Raw genomic sequence first — 22,529 nt, forward strand, 5'->3', positions numbered from 1 at the left:
TTACAGACAGTTCGGAACCCAGACAAGAATGTCCAATCAGATCCGTATTACCTTATTTGGCATTCTTGAAGTAATCATATTAGGACTGCTCTGATAACTGACAGGACCGGATGAGACACTTGAGGTTCATGAATTGCATATGAAGATGAACTGTTGGTGGTTCGTGGCAGTCGCGACAATGAGACATGACTGTGGCAGCAGTCGTGTATGTGTCGCACAACACTCAGCTGTCCCTTGTGACGGGTTATATTGTCGCATATCATCGGCATTCAGTTCACTCACAGCTTAGTTTTAAATCCCACAAGAGAAGAAACTGTAAGACCAATCTGACCTGGGTCAGCCCATTAGAACACACCCGCCAGACGCGAACAAAGCCCGAAGTAAACACGAGTGGAGCAGGTAAGTTGTGTCCGTGACCTGGCAGCGACTGGCAGAATGATGTTAATTTACACTTTCAAAAGTCCTCAGCGACACTTGACGTGATGTAAAGTGAATCGAGGGCAAGGACTTGGATAAACTCTTGTCTGGCTGACGCCATGTTTCCATGGTAACATGTTACTTAGAAACGAAGCGTTTGAAGTGTTTCCATAGGATCGCTGCCTGCTTGAGAGTGCGAAAGTTGTTTTCATTGTCAATACTTGTTATTGATGAAATGTCACTGTTTTCTGACTGACGTCATGTTTCCATGGTAACCAGTTACATGGAAACAAAGATTTTGAGGTGTTGCCACAAGACCGCCGTTAGTTTGAGCGTATTCCTCATGTATGGTGATATTTATCAAAGTCATGGCTGTAATGCCACCGCTGGGTCAGTATGACCTCCTGAGACGCATACGGCACAAGGTACTTTGATATTATTTATCAAGTTTCTGTCAGATTCTGCCCATACTTTTAGCATTAAATTCGCATTAAATCCACGCAGCCTCTTACCACTGCTTGCTCGGCACGCCTTTCAGAGCGGTGCCCGGGGGCAATGGGAAACGGCACAAGGCACTTTGATGTTTCTGTCAGACACTTAGACGTTAACTGTACTCTGTCGTTTATGCTTCTAGTTAGGGTCCACGATGTTCGAAAACAACAAGATACAGGTATCAAAGGAACAGACCTTACGAACGCTGTATTAAAACAGGGATTTATCCTCGATGCCCTAAACTTAGATCTAGGGACCTCCTGTGCCTTGGCACATTGGGCAGCGACTTTTCATCTTTGTTATATTTGCTCTCTTTTTAGGTCGTCTTTTGCTCTTTTCCATGATGAATGATGAGAAATGTCATAAATGTCAGGTAAGTCTGGTAATGGCTGCTTTAGGTGATACATAGCACCAGTAGAGATTTTCTGTATGTACCAATCGCTATTGATATTTTTTTGTGAAATAAGCCCTGCGTATCTAACTATAGTTGATATTCAAGCCATTATGTGATTGTGCCCCAGGTAAGTTTGATAATCGTTGCCTAAATTTTTACGTCTGGTAATTTAGCGTCATTTGTAAATACCACTTTTCCTGCAGTGAAATCCAGACAAAGTCTTTTACTGACGAACTAACGCTGCCAGGTCGGCATGCCATCTTGAGCGGTAACTACGGGCAACGCAAAGAACACAGGGCACTTTGATATTTTCTTTGCTTGCCCCACGACCCCGTGTACATTCACGACACATGAGCGGCCATGTTACAGAACAACATTTCAGTTGGCACGTACTTTACATGGCAGCTGGCGGTGAGGTAGGTAATATTACAAACGTTTACATGCACGTCACGTCCTTTTGACAATGATGTGCGTAGAAGGGGAACGTTGGCGCACTTTTGCTATCAACGAGTGACATCCATCACTCTTCTTCAGCGTCACTAGAATGTTGACAGATTATTTTTGTGACGCTGAAGAAGATGGATGGATGCGCTCGACTTATCCTGAAGTCCTTTTATCCAGTGGTAGAATTGTCGTTGATATGGTTTACCTGCATGTCTGACGTATTGCTATAAACATGTCTGAATGGTTATCATATTAACTAAATCAGACAGCCGGATAAGATAGAGCAGGGCCATGTGTTATGAGAGTCTGTTCATAGTGTCTGAAACTCCTCTGTCACCCGCTTTGATACAACGTTTCGAGGGTATGACCAATGAACGACCACATATTTATGTTTCACACAGATATGCCACCCATAAGTGTGACTGAAATATAAGATTTTTCCTCATGTTTCTTCTTCTTCTGTTATTTCGTGAAATGGATTCATCTTCTTCATTTTTAGGCCAAATAACCTAGAAAAGATAAGACTGTCATTGGGTGGAGAATATGTTCAACTGATATAAAATATGCAAATGAGGATATTTATCAATGAAACAAACATATGTAAGTCGTACTCGGGTTCTACGCTCGAACCGCACAGGAACCCGAGAACAAATAGTGATATGTCACAAATAAAACGCGATTCATATACCCCCCCCCCCAGAAGCCCCAATCGTACAGCCGGCATCCCTGACAACACAACGGCCGCTATAGGAATGGTGGCCGCTCGCGTGGCACGGAATTACTTTAGGCCACAGCATGTATACTCTATGGATGGCATCATGGGCAGACTCCAACTGCCAAACCGCGAAAAATAAGCAAGGTGGGAAGAAAAATCCCAGCATGTTGGTTAAATGTTTTAATGGAGACCATAAATGTAACAAGAATTGAAGTGTCAAAACATTTTTAAAATGTTCCTCAATGTCCCGGGTTGGAGAATTCCTCTTGGTAGGTCTTAAACCTAGGGAAAATGTGTTTCCGGTCACCCTATACCGGCCCCAGCGTCATGTTATTGGAGACAGTGAGTTTGACATATAAACACTGTATCAACACTCAACGATGATTAAGACTTCGAGCAAATGTCTTTCATTTGGAACCTATAACCTTTCCACGGCCTCTGACCCTCTGATTTCTCTACTTCCGTTGTATTTCTGTACCCAGTCCAGCCGCGTTTGTGTTCTGTATTCCCCACACATCTTCTCAACTCACCAGAAATGTTACACATATTCAGTCACAGTCTACGTGAAGGTCAACTGCTGTCAGATTTTCTTCTCGCTCCCACTTTGTCGTTTATTACTATCTTCTTGTTAAAGGCATCCAGTGCAATTTCAGGGCGGAAAACTGGATTTTCAAAATCAATTTTCTGGTCATTTTTTAAATTTAGTATGTTAAATTAATTCTATCCATTGCATACTGATATCTGTGAAAAAAAAGCGATATCGCTGGCGGAAAACGGCTTCTTGCTACCGCAGGCTGGTTCTAGCTGAAAAACATCCAGAATATATTTTGTTTTTCTGCCTTGTAATTGCATTAGGTGCCTTAACTCCCCTGATAAACCTTCAGTCACCGTACGATATTTCTTGTCGCACGACTTTCAGCAATGCCGTACACTGAATATGCCCATGCTAACATGCCAGTATCACCACACCACCATCCCTGTCCACATCTCTCCTCATTACACCTTCTATATCATATTTCCTTCCCGTGCCGGTCGATTGTAGTATGCTGTATGAACAGGAGGCGTAGTGATGATAGCCTCGATATATATATATATATATATATATATATATTTTTTTGCATCTCTGTTCTTTATTGAGTATCGAATACATATGTACATAGATAATAAATTGTTACATCAGATTCATCAATTTCTGTCTGTTTGTACAATCTTTAACTTAACTATCCTGACAAATTGTCTAATACCTTTATATATATTTCAGAATGGTATACAACTAACAAGGCTGATACAGAAAATATGCACATACCTTTTTCTCATAAATTCACAGACTTAACAAATGTCACTAATTTCGATATTGCACATAAATACTGTAACACTATATTAGCTAAGATTCAGTTGAATGTAGCCTCGATATATTTACTTGTGGGCATGTTGGTCCTGTAGCCCAGGAGTGGCCTGTGTAGGCCCTGGTCACAGCCCGGAATCCAGGCTAAAGTGATGTATGTATGTATTGTGTACAGGGGGCTCCACAGGAAAGCCTGCGTCACACAGCAGGGAAATAGCTCACCGTCACATGTTAAGCAGAAAAACGTGTACAGAAAGTCTCCAAAATGGAAACGCAACATTTCCAAATTCGCCTAAAGCCGGCGCCACACGGCCAGAAAATAGCTCGCCAGGCGAGCCTGTGTCTGTGAGCTCAAAAGTACATTATCGGCAGTGATGCGGCCGGTGTCCTCTCGATCTGTGTAATTTCTAGGGATCAGCCGATGTTTGCAGGGCACCAAGCCCCATCTAGTGCAACAGGGTAGGTCGTCAGGCGAAAAATACCCTTTACTCTCTGGCAATTTTGAAATTTTGCGATTTTCTGGCGATCCAAAAAGTCGGGTGAAGGTCGTTGAGAGCGGGACGCAAGCTTCATGAATATACGGAATATGGATGCTACACAGGAGGGTCCACAGTAATGAATGTTTGCTGCAGATGGCGTTTGATTAAGGTAAGAGCCGGTGAGACTCAGACAAACTGTTCGCTGCTCGTGACGCCTTTGAACCAACTCCCAATTAACCGCGACTCGATGTACACTTCATCCATTCTTGTTATTTTCGGGAACAAGCCTCCCATAGAGAGGCCATCAACAAGTGCACACGTCCCCCTAAGGCGTCCATTTGTGGTATCTCAAGTTACAAAGCTGACATCTTGGGGTTCGCGATAATCGAGATATAGAGACCGTTAACGTTCTGTCTTTTGTCGGGCGACAGACTGTATTCTAGGCAATCCCCTAAAGACATGAGATGGGTCGCTATTACCGGCACCAGTATAACCAATCAATCATATCAAATGATCCTTGCCACGACTGAGCAGTTTACATAACATAAGGTTACTAAACGGAGCGGAACTTCCATGTCTACGGAGATGGAAGCCCCTCTCACAGTGGAAAATAATTTTCATTTAAGCGCCCTAGTTTGAAGTTTCTCCATTAACGGGATCTATTTATGCAAAAAGAGATAGGGGTGAACAGGCACTAATGTTTTCTACAGAACAAAATTGTCGTGGCCTAAGCTTAGGGAGTTGGGAAAGTGCCGTCTTCTCTAAAAGCCGACTGACGTTCGGGAGTTTCAGATAAAAGCTTCCCGGGCATTTCAGGTAAGTCTCACGTCTCAGCAGAGCACGGTAGTTCAGCTTAATGTCTGCTATAAGGGGAGGCAAACACTAGTGATGACTCCTGGGTAGGCTGAAGGGTTTACACAAATGTCGCGGTTTGGGAGAAATCTCAGTCTTTCCGGTGCCTGCCTGGCATCTATCCTGCGGCGAAATGCCTGAAAAGCGGGGCGAAGACGTACTAATCGTCTCTGGTAATACGTCGGCTTGACCAGCGGGACATGGTCATTAAGGCTGACACATCGGTCAAGGACCACACCCACCCACGCGGAACGGTGTTTCCTGCAACCCGTCACATATTCAGAACCTTCCAGCGGCGAGCACCAACCAACCAGGTTCGACTTCCGTTAGTGTTGGGGAGGCCATATTCGGCTATATGTGACAGGGGCTTGAGGATAGAAGGTGGGGGACTTTACTGTAGGCAGGGAGACGTCTTCTGGTCGGACACGTGCACGCTTATCGCCTCTGGTTTCAGCGACCTCGATCTTAGGTGCGCGCGCTTGTGTTGACGGCTTCAAGGAGTGGCGCGAACACACAAACACATAAACCCAAAGTCAGACACAAAGTCATATTCTGCTTGTGATCAGCGAATTCGACCAGGAACTAGAATAGCATGGATCCCAGGCTACTCCCAACCCATCGCCAATCTTCGTTAGGAGCAATGTCTTGGGAAAGTCGTGGGTGTGTGACTGGGGGTTTAAGGACAGAACTATTAGTATACTCGACTTTCTAACATTGTGTGAGAGTTTCGTGACTGGACCCACCAGATCTCTCCATCTGAGCTTCAAGAGGATGAGAAGGAGGACAAAAAAGTGAAACTTCAGACTAGACGTCCGCCAGAAAGTAATGAACTTCAATTTGACGATTAAAACAACTTCACTATCTCTCAAGTACCCATGGCCTCACTAAGTGTCCTCAAGTGTGACGTCAAACAAACGTATGACGTGTCTCGTCATTTCATCCTCACAGCTTCTAACGAATTCGGCGACGAGAATGTGGAAGTAATGAGATTAACGAGCTTCGCCTTGACGCTGGTATCAAGGCCACTCGCTCTCAAGGACTCCTGGTGCCCTTAAGTATGCTTAAATCATCCTTTAGAGTGACGTCAGACATGTATGGTTGCCTGAATATCAAAATTCTTTATTCACAACCACTAGTTTGCAAGAGCCGTTTTGATGACTGTCTGCCATCTTCATCAGGGCTATTCTGACTGGTTCACTTTGCACTGAAGCTAGGTGCTGCTGGTTCATCACCGAACATGTGAAGCTGGTGCATGTGAAGCTGGTGCATGTACATGTGAAGCTGGTGCGTTACACCGAAGGACTATTGTATAAAGTCCCTGCCAAGTGTGGCACTCGCCACATGCACCCGGTACCCCGGCAGACAGAATCTACACATTGGAACGTCCAACATCAAATAACAATTAGCCAGAAGAAACTTCAGAAGTCAGACCGAAACGTACAAATTTCACTTTCACGGGTAGATCAAGGTTACGGGACCTCCCGCGCCCATACCTGTGACGTCGGACCGGGCTCTGATGTGTGCGCCGGTCGCGTGCAGGCCAGGCCTGTCAGGGCGGGGCGGTTTGTACAAGGATTTGCTTTTCATTCCGCTTGATAAAACAGGGTAAGGTCACGCGGACCATATTCTTATGAAATTTTCAAGCGGAACTTTGAGATAAAAGCGGAAAAAGTTCATTGGAGCTTCTGCATTTCGCAATTCACCCACACGTTCTACATTACAGGTCTTTTTTACTAAAATCGTAACATGAAAGGTTGACACTTGCCCACACGTGGCTCAGAGGCTCACGTATTACTCATACAACTTGATCGTCAATGACTCTAAACGACCATGCTTCTTCGAGTAAAGAATATAATGAAGCAGAAAAAAAGTTGGAAGACAAAACAGTCTCTATGTATGTGATTGTATCCCCCTTCCCTCCCCCCTCTATCTCTCCTCTCTTTGTAATATTACTAATGAAAACTACTACGAGTACAGTGTAAAACAAATAACAAATAATTCATTAGCAGACGGTATGCCAAACAGCTGCGAGCGTACGGATACGTTTGATTTAATACTTATACACACACACACACGCACGCACGCACACACACGCACACATACATACATACATACACACATACATTTGTACAAACACGAACATACACACATACACATACGCAGGCGCGTACACACACACACACACACACACACACACACACACACACACACACACACAGTGCACATACAAACATAGACACAACGCGTGCGCGCGCACACACTTCCGACAAAGGCAAAACGGAAGTGCGTACACGTCACATATTATTGTCTACTTTTCCCGAACGTCGAAATTCCCGTTACAGGTGACTTCCTGGTTGTTTTCTGTTTAGACTCAAGTGCTGGACGTACGTAACCGACCCTTCCGTTTCCGGGAGTGCCGTGTTTATTAAGTTGGCGTGGACCTTAACTGTAAACCCACACTAGTGGCCAAACCCAGCCCAAACATTAACCTTATACGCGGGGTGTGACGTACGGAAGTCAGAGGGAACCAGCGTCGTCATGGCAGCGGCATCCTTAAGTAAAGACGTGGGTTGGCTCCTTCATTAACTCTTAATCAATGCTATTCACTTCCAGTTTGCGTCATGAAGGGAAATACATGACTACCCGTTGGGGTTTCCCCGTGCAGGTTTCTCACCAGAACTGTAATGTGTGCATACGTAATGCGGACAGATGTGATTTGTGCGCTCATTTTGCATTAAGCTTGTACCGTGTGTTTGTAGAACTCTCCAGCGCGCCTTTAACAAGAGGTGCACGCGAACCGCACGGCAAATCTAGCGCCTGTTGCTGCCGCCTGAGTGCGTCGGAGAGACAGAATTCTACTTAAAAATCACAATAATCTCCAAGCAGATATTTTCCTGATAGTTTCTACGTCTATCTAGTGTTTCGCGTTTTCATCTCTTGGATTACCCTAAGATTAACAAAAACGTGGACTACGAGAAGGAAGCACAAAAAGGTGTGATTCTCGGTGAGTGTGGGAGGGTTATTTATATTCAGGCACTGTTGCAGGACATGTAGGACGAACAACAGTGGCCAGGCTTTTATAGTTTTAAGGGGAAAATGTGGGGGCAATGCTGTCCCACTATGTTCCGTTCACTCCTCTAACAAACCATTTCTTTAGTTTGGCTAATTTCTAAGGAGCGTGGTGCAGACTCTAGTGTGTATCTGCGCACTGAGCATACTGCTGTGTATTGACCCCTTTAATGGACTTGTTTTAATGCTGGCGGGCGCAGGTGCAGTTCGCGTGCGCCGCGCCTATTAGCGGTGAGGGCTCGAGTCAGCTTGAGTAACGTTTGTGCCTCTTTTCATCCCTCCAACAGATTAACGGTAAACACTTCACTTCAGCACAGACCACGGTGCAGACATCTTGGTACAGAAGGAACTGTGTATTCGGCCGTCACAATGTGGCTGGTGAACAGCGTGAAGAACCTCAGGTCTCCACGAGAGGGGCTGCCCGGCCGCCCTTATGAAGCTGACAGCAGGCCGCGCTGCACCAACGTGCTCACTCCCGAGACCATCCCGGAGTTCCTCATCCCGCCCACGGAGTTGCCCTCACGGAAGCGCAGCGACAGCGGCTCCAACGACTCGGAGGCGGCGTACGGGCTCCTTTCCGGGGAGGAGCGGCTCCTTCCGCCGGGTTCCCTGCCGGGGTACGCCCCTGATTCGGACGCCTGGAGCTACGTCACCCCGCCCCGCTCGCCGGCCGTGTCGCCCTACCGTGCCCGGCGGGCCGGCGTGGTCACCGCTCCCACAGACACAGACTCCTTGGGCGCGCTTGGACCTGACGCTGCCGAGATGGACAACAACGCCGACCCCTTGTCCCGCATGGGCATGACCCTGCAGCACCTGGGGCGCACCCGGACGTCGTACGGCTTCACCACCCTCACCCAGTCCCCCACCACCAATAGGAAGGAGTCGCTTTACTTTCACAACGGGAGATCCGCCAAGCAGCGTGGGTCCAGCCCGCTGGTCATCACACCTGAGTCGGACTCGGACAGCGGCTGGTCCCAGCATCAGCAGCGGCGCAGCACAGGGTCCACCCCCGCAGGGAGCGTCTTCTACAACCCTAGCTCCTCGGAGTCCTCCCCCGTCTCCTCGCCGGCGTCGTCTCGGTCCAGACGCAGCTCGGGCGACGCTAGCTCCCTCGGTAAGAAGTCTCCCAAGGTGCCAAAGTACGTGCGGCGGCAGAGGTTCCAGACCCGGCGGCGCTCCTCGCTCGCCGTGCCGATCGACTTCTCGTCCACCGAGCCGAGCTCCACTGAGCCGAGCCCGAACGTGCCCCGCAAGACCAGCCCGTGGGGAGGGAACCACTTACCCACCAGGCCACGCAGCAACTCGCTACAGGTAGGTGTTGTTTTCTTACTTAATTTTAATTTTTATAAAAAATTTTTTATTGTTTTTCAATGATTTTCTCATTCTTTTAAATTGTTTTTTGGGGTCGTATCCTTTTCTATTTAATGCCAAGTTAGTGTCAAGGAAATTTTCTGAATGTAAATGGGGTATTAATTATGACCACAGCCGGTGTCCTCCCGACTTCAGAGCCGGGGACTACAGCCCGCACGGGCACCGGGTTACAAATGTATTTATGTGCATTTGAAACCATTGTAGGGAAGTATTTACCGGGCTAATATTGATCCAGTGGTTATGGTCTCACGATTCAATAGCTCTATGGCTAACGTCTTTGTGGTTCTATTGAATGTTTATACTATAAATAGATGAAGGAAATACTTTATTGCATATTCCTGTTGCAATGCGATAACCATAGGTCGGCGCATTTTATAACAAACTTACAGATATGACTATGCCAGCATGAACTTCTATCGCTCCATTGCACAGGTGAAATGTATGGACTGATGAGGTTTGATATGTACATGTATGACTGAGCCAAACATACTGAATGGTTGATACGCAATAACATTCTTCAATTTCGCTAATTCGCCATACTGTAAAGGAGTTCAATACGGCAATCAACGATCAATTGTACTGTGGTAATTGTCAGGACGCAGGTTTCCTGAAGGGCGACCGTGTGAGCGTTTGATATTGTTCCGCTGTCAATTGCAGTGAGTCGCGCTTCAGTTATCTCAAGCCAAAACAAAATAATAGGCCCATAAACGCCAGGCAACCCAGCTCTAATGGTTCTGTGAAGACTTAAACGGTTTTTGTATTGTGTTTCTGGACTGGCTCTCTCCACACACAGTATGCATATGATAGGAGCGATATTCGGGGCTCGTTAAAATGTGACGATCTCTGGAACAGACAAGGAGTATATATGCTTAGATGCTATTGGTAATGACAAACGTGGATCTTTGTCACTGATGCTGCAGTACTTAAATCTTGTTTCTTCGTTCCCGAGTAAGGCAGGATGACTGAGTTATGGGTTGGATGACTGAGTTATGGGTTTGTATATCTTTGTGTCTGGTTGCATTATGGGTGGGAGGTGATTTTGACAGTTGATTGATAAGGACGTCAATCCTGGAGGTGGCACAGTCCGCGCCAGGTGGGAGTAAGTGGGTGGTATGTGGAGGCATTTAGGAAGTGGTGTAATACCAGATTAAATTACATCATACAATCCCTCCACAGCTCCAATACGTTCATGAAAACCCGAAGCAGTTCCTGGAGATCCAACTTGAAGGTCAAAAAACTAACAAGCTTCCCGGAAATCTGAAATCTAAGATCAACATCCAGGAACCCAACCTAAACAACCACCCATCTCCATCAAACAACCTTCTTACACGGCGGAGAGAAGATGAAATACGAGAAGATAGAATAGATCAGAATTGAATGAAATACAATAACGTTGGTACTCTTGTCGTGCCACGCCACGTGCATGGGGAGATTCTGGTCTGACGATCAAATAGCGACCAGACAATCTAGGTCAGACGAGCAGGGTCCACTCGTGTTCTAGGCCAGCTCGTGTTCAGTGATGCGGGTGGTTGTTCAGATGTCATGTCCCCCGGTACAGGTAGAAGCAGGAAATTACCAGCGCGATTAAGAAAGGCAATTCACCCACTGGTACATCTACAGATCGTGTTCTAGGCCATGCGTGACTATCCCGTGTTCACTCATGCGGGTGGTCTATCAGACGCCATGTCCCCTTCAGGAGGTTCAATAGGGAGGTAGTATGAGAGCAACGGGGTAGTAATGGGACCGGCTATATCTTACAAATTATGTCGACTCCCTTGTATTATGCTTCAGAAGATACGCGGATTACTGACCTTTGCTCAGAAAGAGATTACCAGCACGGTTACGAAAGGCCAGTCTCCCAGTGGCACATGTACGCAACGTGCGCTGTTAAGTAACCAGCACTAGATGCACAAAACACTCGTTAGAATGAGGCTACTATAGTTAACAAAAAACTTTTAAAATCACATGTTATGATTTGACAAAAGACAAGACCTTTAACCACTATTTAAGGTACAATGAACATAAATCAATAAATAATAAACACAATAAGCACCTCTTTACTGCGTACATTAACAGTACTATAACCTTCATGACAAAGGCCCCGACTTTCACACTGAACAGTGATCAGTAGTTACCACAGGCCTTCTACTTCTAGTTCTATGTAATACTGGTCAAAACCCCTCACTGGGGCATCACGACCAGGAGATTACCAGCACGGCCTTACTGTACTTTACTAACATAACGTTACATCAAGTATTTATCAGTACTATATTCTGTACGATACAGGTCCCGACATTCACCCCATATGCCCTCCGGGAGTCGAACGGCCAGGACAGACCGGTGGACCACTACCTGGGGGAGCTCAAGTTTGCCATTGAGTTCGTCAAGAGAGGCAGACAACTAAAGGTACAGGCGAACATCCTGGAAATAAGCAAAGCCCTGCTGTCTCACTGTTCTACATAACTAGGACACTTTTGGTACATTTGTGGTTGTCGGATTGGCTTGGGTAATTCGTGTGTTTTCATATTCCTAATTTGTGGTCTGAAATGTAGTTGTTTGATTTAACTCAAGTCTGAATATATAATGTTGACCTCTCCATGGTGCTGAAAGAATGGTTGTGATGACTAGATGAAGAAGGTACATCCTGGTGTACAGATCTGTTTCCCACAGATCGCCCACGTCAGCTGGACCAGGATCTACTTTATAGGACAGATCTTTGGTGTCAGCCTTAAAGGCATTCCATGTAATTTCCGTGCGGCAAAACTGGATTTTGGAAGTCAATTTCCTGGTCATTCTTTTGATGTAATTAGTTGAATCAACCCTATCCCATATGATATCTGAGAGGCAAAAATGGTATGTCGCTGACGGAAGCGGTTGCTTGTTTCATATTGTATCGTTTCGTTCCAGATATTTATGGGCGGTACCCAAAAATAAAGAGACGCCTCACGTAGCTTGCTTTTGTGATATTTCAAACGCTTCAGGTATGAAACGATATGATGTATAATGTCAACATCAGACAGATTTCCTCATCCAGAATATATTTTGTTCTACCACCCTAATATTTCATTGGATGCCTTTAAGACGAAAATCTGACGTTTTCAGGTGTCCATCATCAAGGCGGAGAACCTGGGCGGCCACAAGCACGCCAAGAACAACGTCAACAGCTACATCCGGCTGTACCTGCTACCGGGGAAGGTGGGCCGCCAGCAGACGCGCACAGTCAAACACACCAGGAACCCCATCTTCAACGAGGAGTTCTACTTCGGAGGGCTGGGACTGCAGGTGGGTTAACGGATAGGAATGGGGTTCAGAGGGAAATACGGTAGAACTTGTGCGTTCTTTTTCTCAACGTAATCTGCAAGGAATCCCATCTTCAACGATAGTTTCTACTTTGAACTACAGGTTGGTAAGGTGGAATCGAAGTTGCGCTTGGGAGGAACAACCACAGCGAAAACTTTATCTTTACCGAGAAGTTTTCGCATTGTACCCGATAAAAAGTACGGTCAATAGCTGTTCGTACTCCCATGACAATGATACAGTATTGCACGCCATACTGGATGCCTAAACTTAGGAGTTGGTCCATATACGTAAACACGAATTTGTATACATTCGTCAGGTACAAATGTACAAATGTCCAATGCGCGCATTGTTCCTTTGTGCATTCGTTTAGCTGAATACCACTGAGAGTAGTACACAAAGCAGAACGCATGGATCTACATTTACACAAACGAAGCCGCGCTTTAATTATATGGATGCACTTTGGCCCAGTAACTAAGAATCACGAGTCTGAGACATTGTTCAGACGACCAACAACGGGCTTCTTCCAGGAATCGAACAAAGACGTTGGCATTGAATGTCAGCCTTTTCAATCAGCGCATACATGTTAACCTTGTTACCTGCAGAGATTGCTTCAGCCGGCATGTTGTGATTAGATTGCCGGTGGTCTCGCGGTAATTGGAACGCGGCTAAATCTGATTTCTGCTCCCTCGGCTAGCGCGACTGACGTCGCCATTGAAAGGGGAAAGTCTTCAGGATATATATGTATCGGCTGTATTTGTGTCTTCTCTACGTGCATGGCACGGCAACACTGCAAATAGGCTGCTCCTGGGCAAATAGAGCTATACACATTAGGTCGGTTAAGGGCGCCGAATGCGCACGCATGATATGCACAAGTTACCCTAGAGTCGCTTGAAATAGATTTTTTGCATTACATTGTTAATACAGAAAGTAGCAATATATTTCTTAGTGATAGAAGTGTTGTTTTGTACACATTGGGCTTATATTTCATCCTATTCCTGGAGAAAAAAAATATATGTCACAATACGACTTAATCGTATTATGAATAATTTTCAAACCATCCAAAAATACCCGTTTGCCCCATCTCTGTTTTCTGGACGTAATTTCATACCTGTGGCACTCGAAAGTTGAACATGGTTGAGTATAAATTATGCAAATGAGGACCTAATTTGCATAATCCCCACTTTGCCTGTGCATTTTGTATAAACATAACTCTTGTTTTGTTGTTTTTCAGATGCTGAACGACATGAAGCTGCGCATGAAGGTGTTTAGCAAGACGCCGCACCTGCGCAGAGACGAGCTGCTGGGGGAGGTGCAGGTGGTGCTGGGTACCCTGGACCTGAGTCACGAGAACCGCCTCTGGAGAAATCTCGAACCCAAGACAGAAGCGGAGGTAAGATATCACGTGGTCACCGGTACACACGCCCTTCCTACCCCTTCCACTAGACGGCGATCGCTGAGCGAGCGTACAGCAACCAAAATTTTGATTTGAGTGACCCACAACTTCATAATTGTAATATGGCGCAAGATGTAAAGGTGATGACTTTTTCTTTAAGACAACAAGACACGTTCTAAACGTAAAGAATGTGTTCATTATCTATGGAACTTATTGAGCAATCTGACAAACGTTTAGTTGCTCGGCGGTTGCAGCCTCTGGTGGAAAGGGGGTTTACGGAAGAGGACAGACAAAAAGACAATAACCTCTAGCCGATCTGAAGTGGATACTCGCTCTAGCCGCTGGATAATTGGCCCTAGATGGTGGAAATTTGACAATTCATTAAGTAAAATACGTGAATATAGATACGGTGTATAACATTATATTCCATTTCGTGCAGGACCTGGGCATGCTGAACGTGTCTCTCTGCTACCAGCCCAGATCAGAGAATCTCATCGTCACCGTCATCAAGGCTGAGGACCTGCCGAGAAACAACATCTTAACGCCACCTGGTCAGTACTCTGCTTTACACTGCATCTATAATGACCTAGTCACATAGTCCTAGATCCTACGATCGTCGTATGATCACAAAACTGAGGGCATAGCTGTTGTATCGTCCACATGGGTCCTACAAAATTCAGCTGTCTTGTTACGGAAAGAAGAGCTGTTTTAGATCTTCGTTTCAGTTTTGTCACAGTCTGCTTGACATTCTACGGCATCTAAAACGTACGATGCCGAAACGTGTTCATCTTGTACTAAATGATAGCCTATGCTTTCTGCGCTGGAGCATCACTCACTCCGCAGGGCAAAAACATGAATACATTCTACACACAAATGCAAGTTGCATCTCACTACCATAGCAAATAGCGCTTTCGAATTCCTGGAACACCATTCTCAACACACAAATTACTTCATGGGTTTCCAGGAAAGTGTCTGATCTTCCAGAGCAGAAGAACATCGACATTACTGCTGGTTATTCCAAAGATATGGATGAAAGCGAAATGCCTCAAACAGCTTTACACGTATGCACAGGATGGATACAGCAAGTCGTTATCACAGTCTAGTGAACCTTTACATGTTTAGCCCATAGCACATGAGAAAGAATCATCAGAACGTTGTGGTTTTAGACCTCCTATTGTTGAAACATTCGTCACGAACATAGTAGTGTTTGCATCCTCTCTTTTAAACAATTCTCGGTGGACTAAAGCGCTAAAAGACGTCCCTGACTAAAGATAGGCACTCATTTTCACCTTAGTCGAGTGTTAGATGTAAAGTGCCTTCTTTCCCCAGGGCACAACACTGGGGCCTGCTAGGGATTCGAACTCATAACCTTCAACAACCCTAATCGTATGACCACCTTGCCACTGTGATATGCAAGGAAGCGAGTCCTATTCCCGTGTGAGCCTATCTGCTCACTACAACATGCACCCAGGAATCTCTTCGTCTATTCATATTCATAACCACGCCTATCCCAGACCTTCAAACAGCCCGCCAATTAGGGCCCCGGCGCTTCCGAATGCAAAGATCGTTGAGCCCTAATTGCTCCAAAATTACCAAAGGTCTTGGCGCTTACTGACTGCCAACTCGAACTCTACACGTATCCGAGCTGCTGATTTGCAGTTCAAGTTTGAAGCTCTAGTTTGTGTAAGAATTCGTTAGGTAAGAGCTTGAGTGACCCACCTGCCCTGCTATCAGCGCCCCCGGCAATGCTTACCCGCTTCTAACAGCCTGTAAATGGATTGCCAGACATTCCTCACTTCGGGAAGAACAACACCCGAATCCATCCGGATCCGGGCAAATTTAGCGCTCAGGCGTTCCACATCTATAAATATTCCATTAGAGATCAAACGTGAGTTCGTGAGCGGGGGCAAGGCGACTTTCGTTAAGAAGCAGCACCCCGCGGAGGAGCTGCCGCATCAACAGTCAGCACCACCGCTGGTTCAGCACCCCGGACAGACACAGGGCGGGCAGAGGCGATTGAAGGCGGCTCTGTATTCTATACAGGCTTTGTAGTGTGCAGAATTTAATTATTGATTCCTCCCTTGGCTCGCCTATCTTGCAAAGAATGGCTGCCAGATGCACCATGAATGAAGCCAAACAGCCCTACAAGGCTAAAATCGGGCCAGGAAAGTGTTTTTGTGCCCCTCTATCATTGCAAAGGTCACACTTTGATGCGGGGTAAGCTGGGCTAGAAAGGTTCTTGACTTGGTATACAGGAGTCTATTGTGGGTGTGCAAAATCGCACGTAGTTTTGTTTGTAATGGTGTTAAAGTGACATGTTGCTGCCCGTGAAGCCCTTGTGACGCCACGTTTTGGACAATTTGCAAACACATTTCCACCGCCTTTCCGCTAAATCGACCTTTTAACGCTATTCCTTGCGTAAACAGGTTTGATCAAACGACTCTTATTGTAGATTATTAGTGTGAGCAGCACAGGATTGATGTGGGAGGATACAGGCTTTGTTCAAAGAGCGAGGATGTCTAAATGACACCCGGTAAGCCGTTCTGGGGGTGCCAAACTCTTAGTGCGGGTTTTTACCACGCCGGTCTTCAACGTGACAAAAACATACAACTACAGAAAGTGACAAAGACCCCCTGACAGATTAGTTTTTGTGGAAACCACTACACTTTCTATTCCCCTGATTATTGTCTTTTGTCTTCTGTCTGCGCTCTAAGTGATTGTTTATTCTCGGACATAATATAAAGACAACCATCGCCAAGACTATCTGATAATAATATCCTTTCGTTGATGAAATCTCCGCTCTGCAGGCAGTCTTCGCGTGGATGTTTTCTGTGGGCGAAGCCTTTGATAGAATAATGTACATTCTCGGAAAATCTTCGGGCGTGTCCAATCCAATCCAACCTAAAATAGATTCGATTTTATTTCATAAAAGGCAGTGGTCGTGTGAACTCACAAGAGAAAACGACGCTTATTGCCAAATCTGGCGGCATTTTAATCTGCCAAGAAAAAAAGGGATTTCCGTGGATAGGTCCACATTCGGATAGATGTTCTTGTAAAAATGGAGCCACGACCCATAACATGCTTGTTATTTAATTGACGCTAATCTTTAACTTTCGTTCGAATCACTGGTAGGAACAAACACCGATAAGTATCCTCCTGTTTGAAATCTACTCGTAAAATGGCAATGTGTAGTCAAGCTGACAGACTGCTTAGTGGAGTAACACTAACAGGTGCATGTACATATCGGGTTCAAAATTTTTATTGAAAGGAAAAGGAAACATTTAAGTCGTGTAACTACACCCTAGGTATGACGTCAGGAATGTGCCCACACACGGATACATGTATTTAAAAATCGTGTTAAAAGTCACCAATCGTGTGTCTTCTATATTAGTACCACCTTTGCCAATTTCCGTTTCCGTCATGTTTTTTTTAAAACTTCTGGACTGTCAGCTGTCCTTCTGCGACAATCCTGAGGCTTTGCTATGATGACTATAGAATTTGATGACCCAGCCTTCATGAGTGTGGCTTTTCATCGGAATTACTGGTCAATGCCCCCTTTCACTAGATTGCGACCACTGAGCGTCCATTGAGCGAGCAAATTTGGATGTGTGATCCTTGGTTCAATATCTGGAATATGATACACGATATAAAAATACAATTTCAAGGACAAGAAGATACACAGATAAAAACGCAAGAAGATTCGTTCTTTTTCAGTGAAATTGCCACCCGCCAATATTTGGTCGCCCATCGGTCCAAGCCAGTATAGTGAAAACTGGGGTTAAGCCGACTCACGTCTAATCACATGTAAACCTTCAAGACATTTGCAATTTTTTTTCACGATTACTTGGGCTGCACAGCGAGTCCTGATGACATAGTGTTTCTTGGATATGCAGGATTTTTGCAGCATTAATGAGATATATCCCCTTTCTGACCCCAATCCCTCTTTACACCCACACCTCCTTCCAAGACTTCCCACACGCACGCGGTTTCCTTCTTGAAATGTCGCAAAGGACTCTTGACGTCAAGGAGAACCCCATTGTAGAGACGGCTAATTAAACAGGGAGGTCGAGAGTGTGCAGTGAAAGGCAACATTAAGTCTCTCTCCTTAGCGAAAATCGCCTTAAAAGTACGCGTCAACGAAAGCTACATCTGGCTCTTCTCTTTGACTTCTGGCGAGAGGATGTTTGTCTGAATTGCTAATATGCTACCTGTGCTTGATATCTATATCTGATGGGTTATATAATGTGCTTCATAAGTAGAGTACTTAAATGAGAGAGAATCATCCTCACTTATCCAGGATTATTTTTCATAAGCGTCCGAATTTATCTTCACGGACAGACTTAAGCGTTTGAAGATGCTTGAGCAGGTGTGACGTCACGTTACCGTGGCAGCCGCTCGGCTGGCAGTGTGAGATACGTCCTTGTCGCTTCTTGTGTTGGGCAGACATAAAAAGTGCGCCACTCCGTCTACGGCCGACCGTCAGCCTCCTACGCGTGTCGGCCTGTTTAGCCCACTCTTCCTGTTGTTAATGCGATCTCTTTCATCTTGCCGCTTCCAACAGGCCACTTTAGTTACATGAAAATCGGCCATTGACAGAACGAGAGTAGTTAAAATGGCACTGGCGGTATGAAAACTTGGGGATAAAACGCCATGCGATATGATCTGCATATCATATTTATGTACCTGAATGTGTAAACTACGCAAGGAGCTAACAGGCTTCAGGCAACATTTACCACAGCCCTTTTAAGAAGATGGCTCGCACTTCTTTTGGTGACGCACAGAGAATTTAAACTAGCTCAATCTATTATACGGCATGCCGTTACTTAAACACGAGAGGTTACAGCGTCCAGAGCTTCTTTCCTTAGGATACATGTTAGGGCTTAGAAAACACTCAGCTTTAATGGGACTGGACCTCGCAACCTTTTGGTTCTGAAGCGGCACTGCTAACCACTAGCCGGAATCACCATGACCATATACGCACCTAGCATTTCAAAGGTTTGCTCAACAGAACTCACATCACGCACGGATGGCTGGCTGGGCAACCCAGACACACCGTAATTAGAAACCACGACAGGAAGGAAAAACAGACATTGGCTCGTTTCAAATATTGCACATGGTTACACAGACAAACGGGATGACACGAAGCCATCCACAGCGTGCATCAATTACCCCCCCCCCCAAAAAAAAAATTACGTTTGTGACTGTATATACTGTTTCTTTTGGTACTTGAAGGATGACAGAGATCGAAAGAAAAGAAAAAGAAGAGGATGTCAGAGGAAGGGGAGCTGGGCTTGAATTAACACTTGCTTGCATCGCTAAGTCAGAAAGAAGATACAATTGCAACCTGAAAGAATCCACTGTTTGGTACACCATGCCTTCCTCACCACTTCGATTTTATAATAAAGGCAACTTCTAGCCCAGCTTATTTTATTTTCGCGCGCTCCCGTCAGTACTTTTACGGTGACCAGAGGATGTCATCTGTATGGCCTAAGTTGTGGATTTTCAGTCGTGATGTGAGCAGGTGCATCAGGTCGGAAGAGAGAGCTCCCAGCCTGCCATCTGTCTGCACTAATGATCCGAGCTAATCAGGGCTGCTCCTTTGTGGCGCACACGACAGACGCGCCGCTTGGATACCCAGCCTGGCGGCCTTGTTGACACTCTCAACAACTACAAATACAGACCGCACCTGGGTAGATTACATCAAAACACAGGACCAAAACACGTCACATTAGAAAATCTGACCACCAACGCTTTGGGTTAACTATGTTAACTAAATGTGCATTTGTCGTGACTGTAGTCGTTTCTACGGCTGGGTGAAATAACTCTCGGGTTGAAACTTGAAGCGGCAGCCATGGAGAGTTCTGTTGCTCTTTTGGGCCGGAGAGAAGTACTTGCCGTTCGGTGATTGTCTACAAGCCTGATTGTAGTCAAGTGAGCCGCGTGCGTCATACTTGCCTACCTGAGCCGCAAATCTCACACGTGTGTACGCGAGAAGTCAAGTGTTTTTCGCGATACCTGAGCGTTTTTGTGCTCTTGATCTACGGATGCGGAAAAACATACGTCTCAAATAACATGCATCACTGAATACAGCATAGTTTTAGGGAAACCGTGTCGTAGCATTCAAGTTTTGACAAGACACCACAATTGCAAGATTACCAACTGCAACACGCACACACACATGCACACACACATGAACGTCCAACTGCAACACGCATACACACACACGCACACACACACACCACACACACACACACACACACACACGCACGCACACGCACACACACGCGCGCACACACAAACACACACACCACACACACACAACACACACACACACACACACACACACACACGCGCGCGCACACACACACACACACACACACAGTATTACACATGCGGACACCATACAATGAGATGTGGCTATTGTCGCTTTCGTGAGGATGGTCCATTAATAAAAATAAAAAATAACATGTACTTCTCCATTATCGTTTAACATCATCATCAAAGTCAGTCTTGCAAAAGCAAAATAACATTTTCACTGCAGTAACGAACGATTTCTTGTGACTTCCAGATCCCTACGTCAAAATAGTCTTGTCCGGCGCCGACGGCGGAGAGGATGACGTCAGACAAACCCGCATCCGACGGAAGACAAGTAACCCCGTCTTTAAGGAGGCCTTCAGCCTCCACATTCCGCACGACTCCGTCAAGTCCGTCAGCATCACCGCCACCGTCTACGACCACGCCCGAATCATCTCCGACGGCGTCATCGGCCAGGTTCGGTTCGGCGCCACGGCCACGGAGCTCAGCGAGATCGAGCACTTCCGCAAAGCGCTGGACCAGGAGAACCAACCAATCGCGTTCTGGCACAACCTCATGGAGATGGAGTGACTTTCCATCACGTCTTAGTTGCCATGGTGACCGCTCTCATTCTTGTACAAAATAACTTTATATATAAAATATCATCTAACCGCGCTGAGGAACAGAGACTGTCCGTGACCATGATATTCGGCCATTCAAATGTCAAACGTGACCACCGTCGGTTGCCAGCCAATGAAATGACGGGGCCTTCACGTGACCACTGGCTGTCAGCCAACCACTTGATGGGACCTTTCTAGATAGGTTGTAACTGGTTGTAACTACTACTAAGTCAATCACATGATCGGACCTTATCGTCACTGTAAGCCAATCCGTGACGGGACTTTCTGACCACGTTGTCAGCCAATAGCCAATCACAGTCCCGTGACTACATGTACATGTTGCGTTTAGATCCACTGACTTTATAGAACAGTCCCATGACGTAGATGTCACATACGCTCATCCTCGCATGTCGACAGTATCTTGATTTCTCTCGTCTGTGGCGTAACAAAGTTCATGTATCACATAATGCGTAAATATTCCTTATTCTGTACTGAATAGCCATATCGCTGGAGTAGTAATATTTGCGGTTTAAGAAAGTGTTGGTTATGGAAAGCAGTTGCCCAAATGAACAAACTTGAGCGTTTATAACTGTACATACTTGACGTTGTCTATCATTTTTATAACTCTTTATACGAAACTTTGTCTCTAGACAGACCGTAAGTCGCCAAAGCGTGCTCAAGATGTCGCCATTGAAGGCATAATGCTGCAGTATGCAGATTAGTCGCATGGTGTCGTACTTTATAATCCTGGTGTTGTACTTCATACAGGTACATGGGAACCAAACAGAACACAAGAATTTCGGCCGTACGACAAAATCAACGAAAGCGTGAACTAAGTCTGTATTCACGAAGTACCGTAATAGCCATAAGGCAGAGGCGATATCTAAAGCGACTATCATATGTTGTACATATAATTTTTTTTTTGCTACTAGTCTTCAAAGTCTGTCTGACACGTTGCAATATTTTACAGCTCAGTAATTAATTTCGCATTGAAATAAAATGATGTACTGAACTTCGTGTAGAGGGCCTCGTCTGTTACAACAAATATAAGTAGGAAAGAACAAGTCGTTGAGGTATAGTCCCCTTTTAGTTATGCGGTTCGCAGATTCCTAAAGTCACTGTGTTACATTGTAATTACGAATGAAATTCTATTCTCCAAGCAGAGGTTGATGGGGAAAGATCATTTGCTTTTTAAATAAAAAAGCAAACGATCTTCCCCCATCAACCTCTGCTTGGAGAGTATGGAATTCCACTTTAGGGGGAGGAAGTTATTACTGTCCTGGACAGTGTAACGTTAAAACAATTTATACATGTCATCATATGCTGACCCGTATTTTTTAAATC

At 45.5% G+C, this 22,529-nt stretch overlaps 1 protein-coding gene across 2 annotated transcripts; it reads left to right on the top strand.

Moving 5' to 3' along the window:
• The first annotated feature begins 743 nt into the window (after positions 1-743).
• Positions 744-22,147, top strand: LOC109469689 (C2 calcium-dependent domain-containing protein 4C-like). Of its 2 annotated transcripts, none has more exons than XM_019768255.1 (7): positions 744-842; positions 8,495-9,518; positions 11,865-11,984; positions 12,681-12,860; positions 14,110-14,268; positions 14,711-14,822; positions 20,840-22,147. In XM_019768255.1, exons 2-7 carry the CDS (start codon positions 8,577-8,579, stop codon positions 21,154-21,156), a joined length of 1,830 nt encoding a protein of 609 aa, XP_019623814.1. In that variant the 5' UTR covers positions 744-842; positions 8,495-8,576; the 3' UTR covers positions 21,157-22,147. The 2 variants fall into 2 exon arrangements, with proteins under 2 accessions (XP_019623814.1, XP_019623813.1); XM_019768254.1 differs by lacking the exon at positions 744-842 and adding an exon at positions 7,860-8,142.
• Positions 22,148-22,529: the final 382 nt, after the last annotated feature.

Source organism: Branchiostoma belcheri, unplaced genomic scaffold (genome assembly GCF_001625305.1).
Source record: "Branchiostoma belcheri isolate BF01 breed outbred unplaced genomic scaffold, Haploidv18h27 scaffold21, whole genome shotgun sequence".
Classification (NCBI taxonomy): domain Eukaryota; kingdom Metazoa; phylum Chordata; class Leptocardii; order Amphioxiformes; family Branchiostomatidae; genus Branchiostoma; species Branchiostoma belcheri.

Excerpts from the sequence above, each read along its gene's own strand:
- LOC109469689 (XM_019768255.1), top strand. The coding sequence starts at position 8,577 with ATGTGGCTGGTGAACAGCGTGAAGAACCTCAGGTCTCCACGAGAGGGG. Across the intron at positions 11,985-12,680 it reads AGAGAGGCAGACAACTAAAG|GTGTCCATCATCAAGGCGGA; the intron begins GTACAGGCGAAC and ends TGACGTTTTCAG. Across the intron at positions 14,823-20,839 it reads CAACATCTTAACGCCACCTG|ATCCCTACGTCAAAATAGTC; the intron begins GTCAGTACTCTG and ends TGTGACTTCCAG.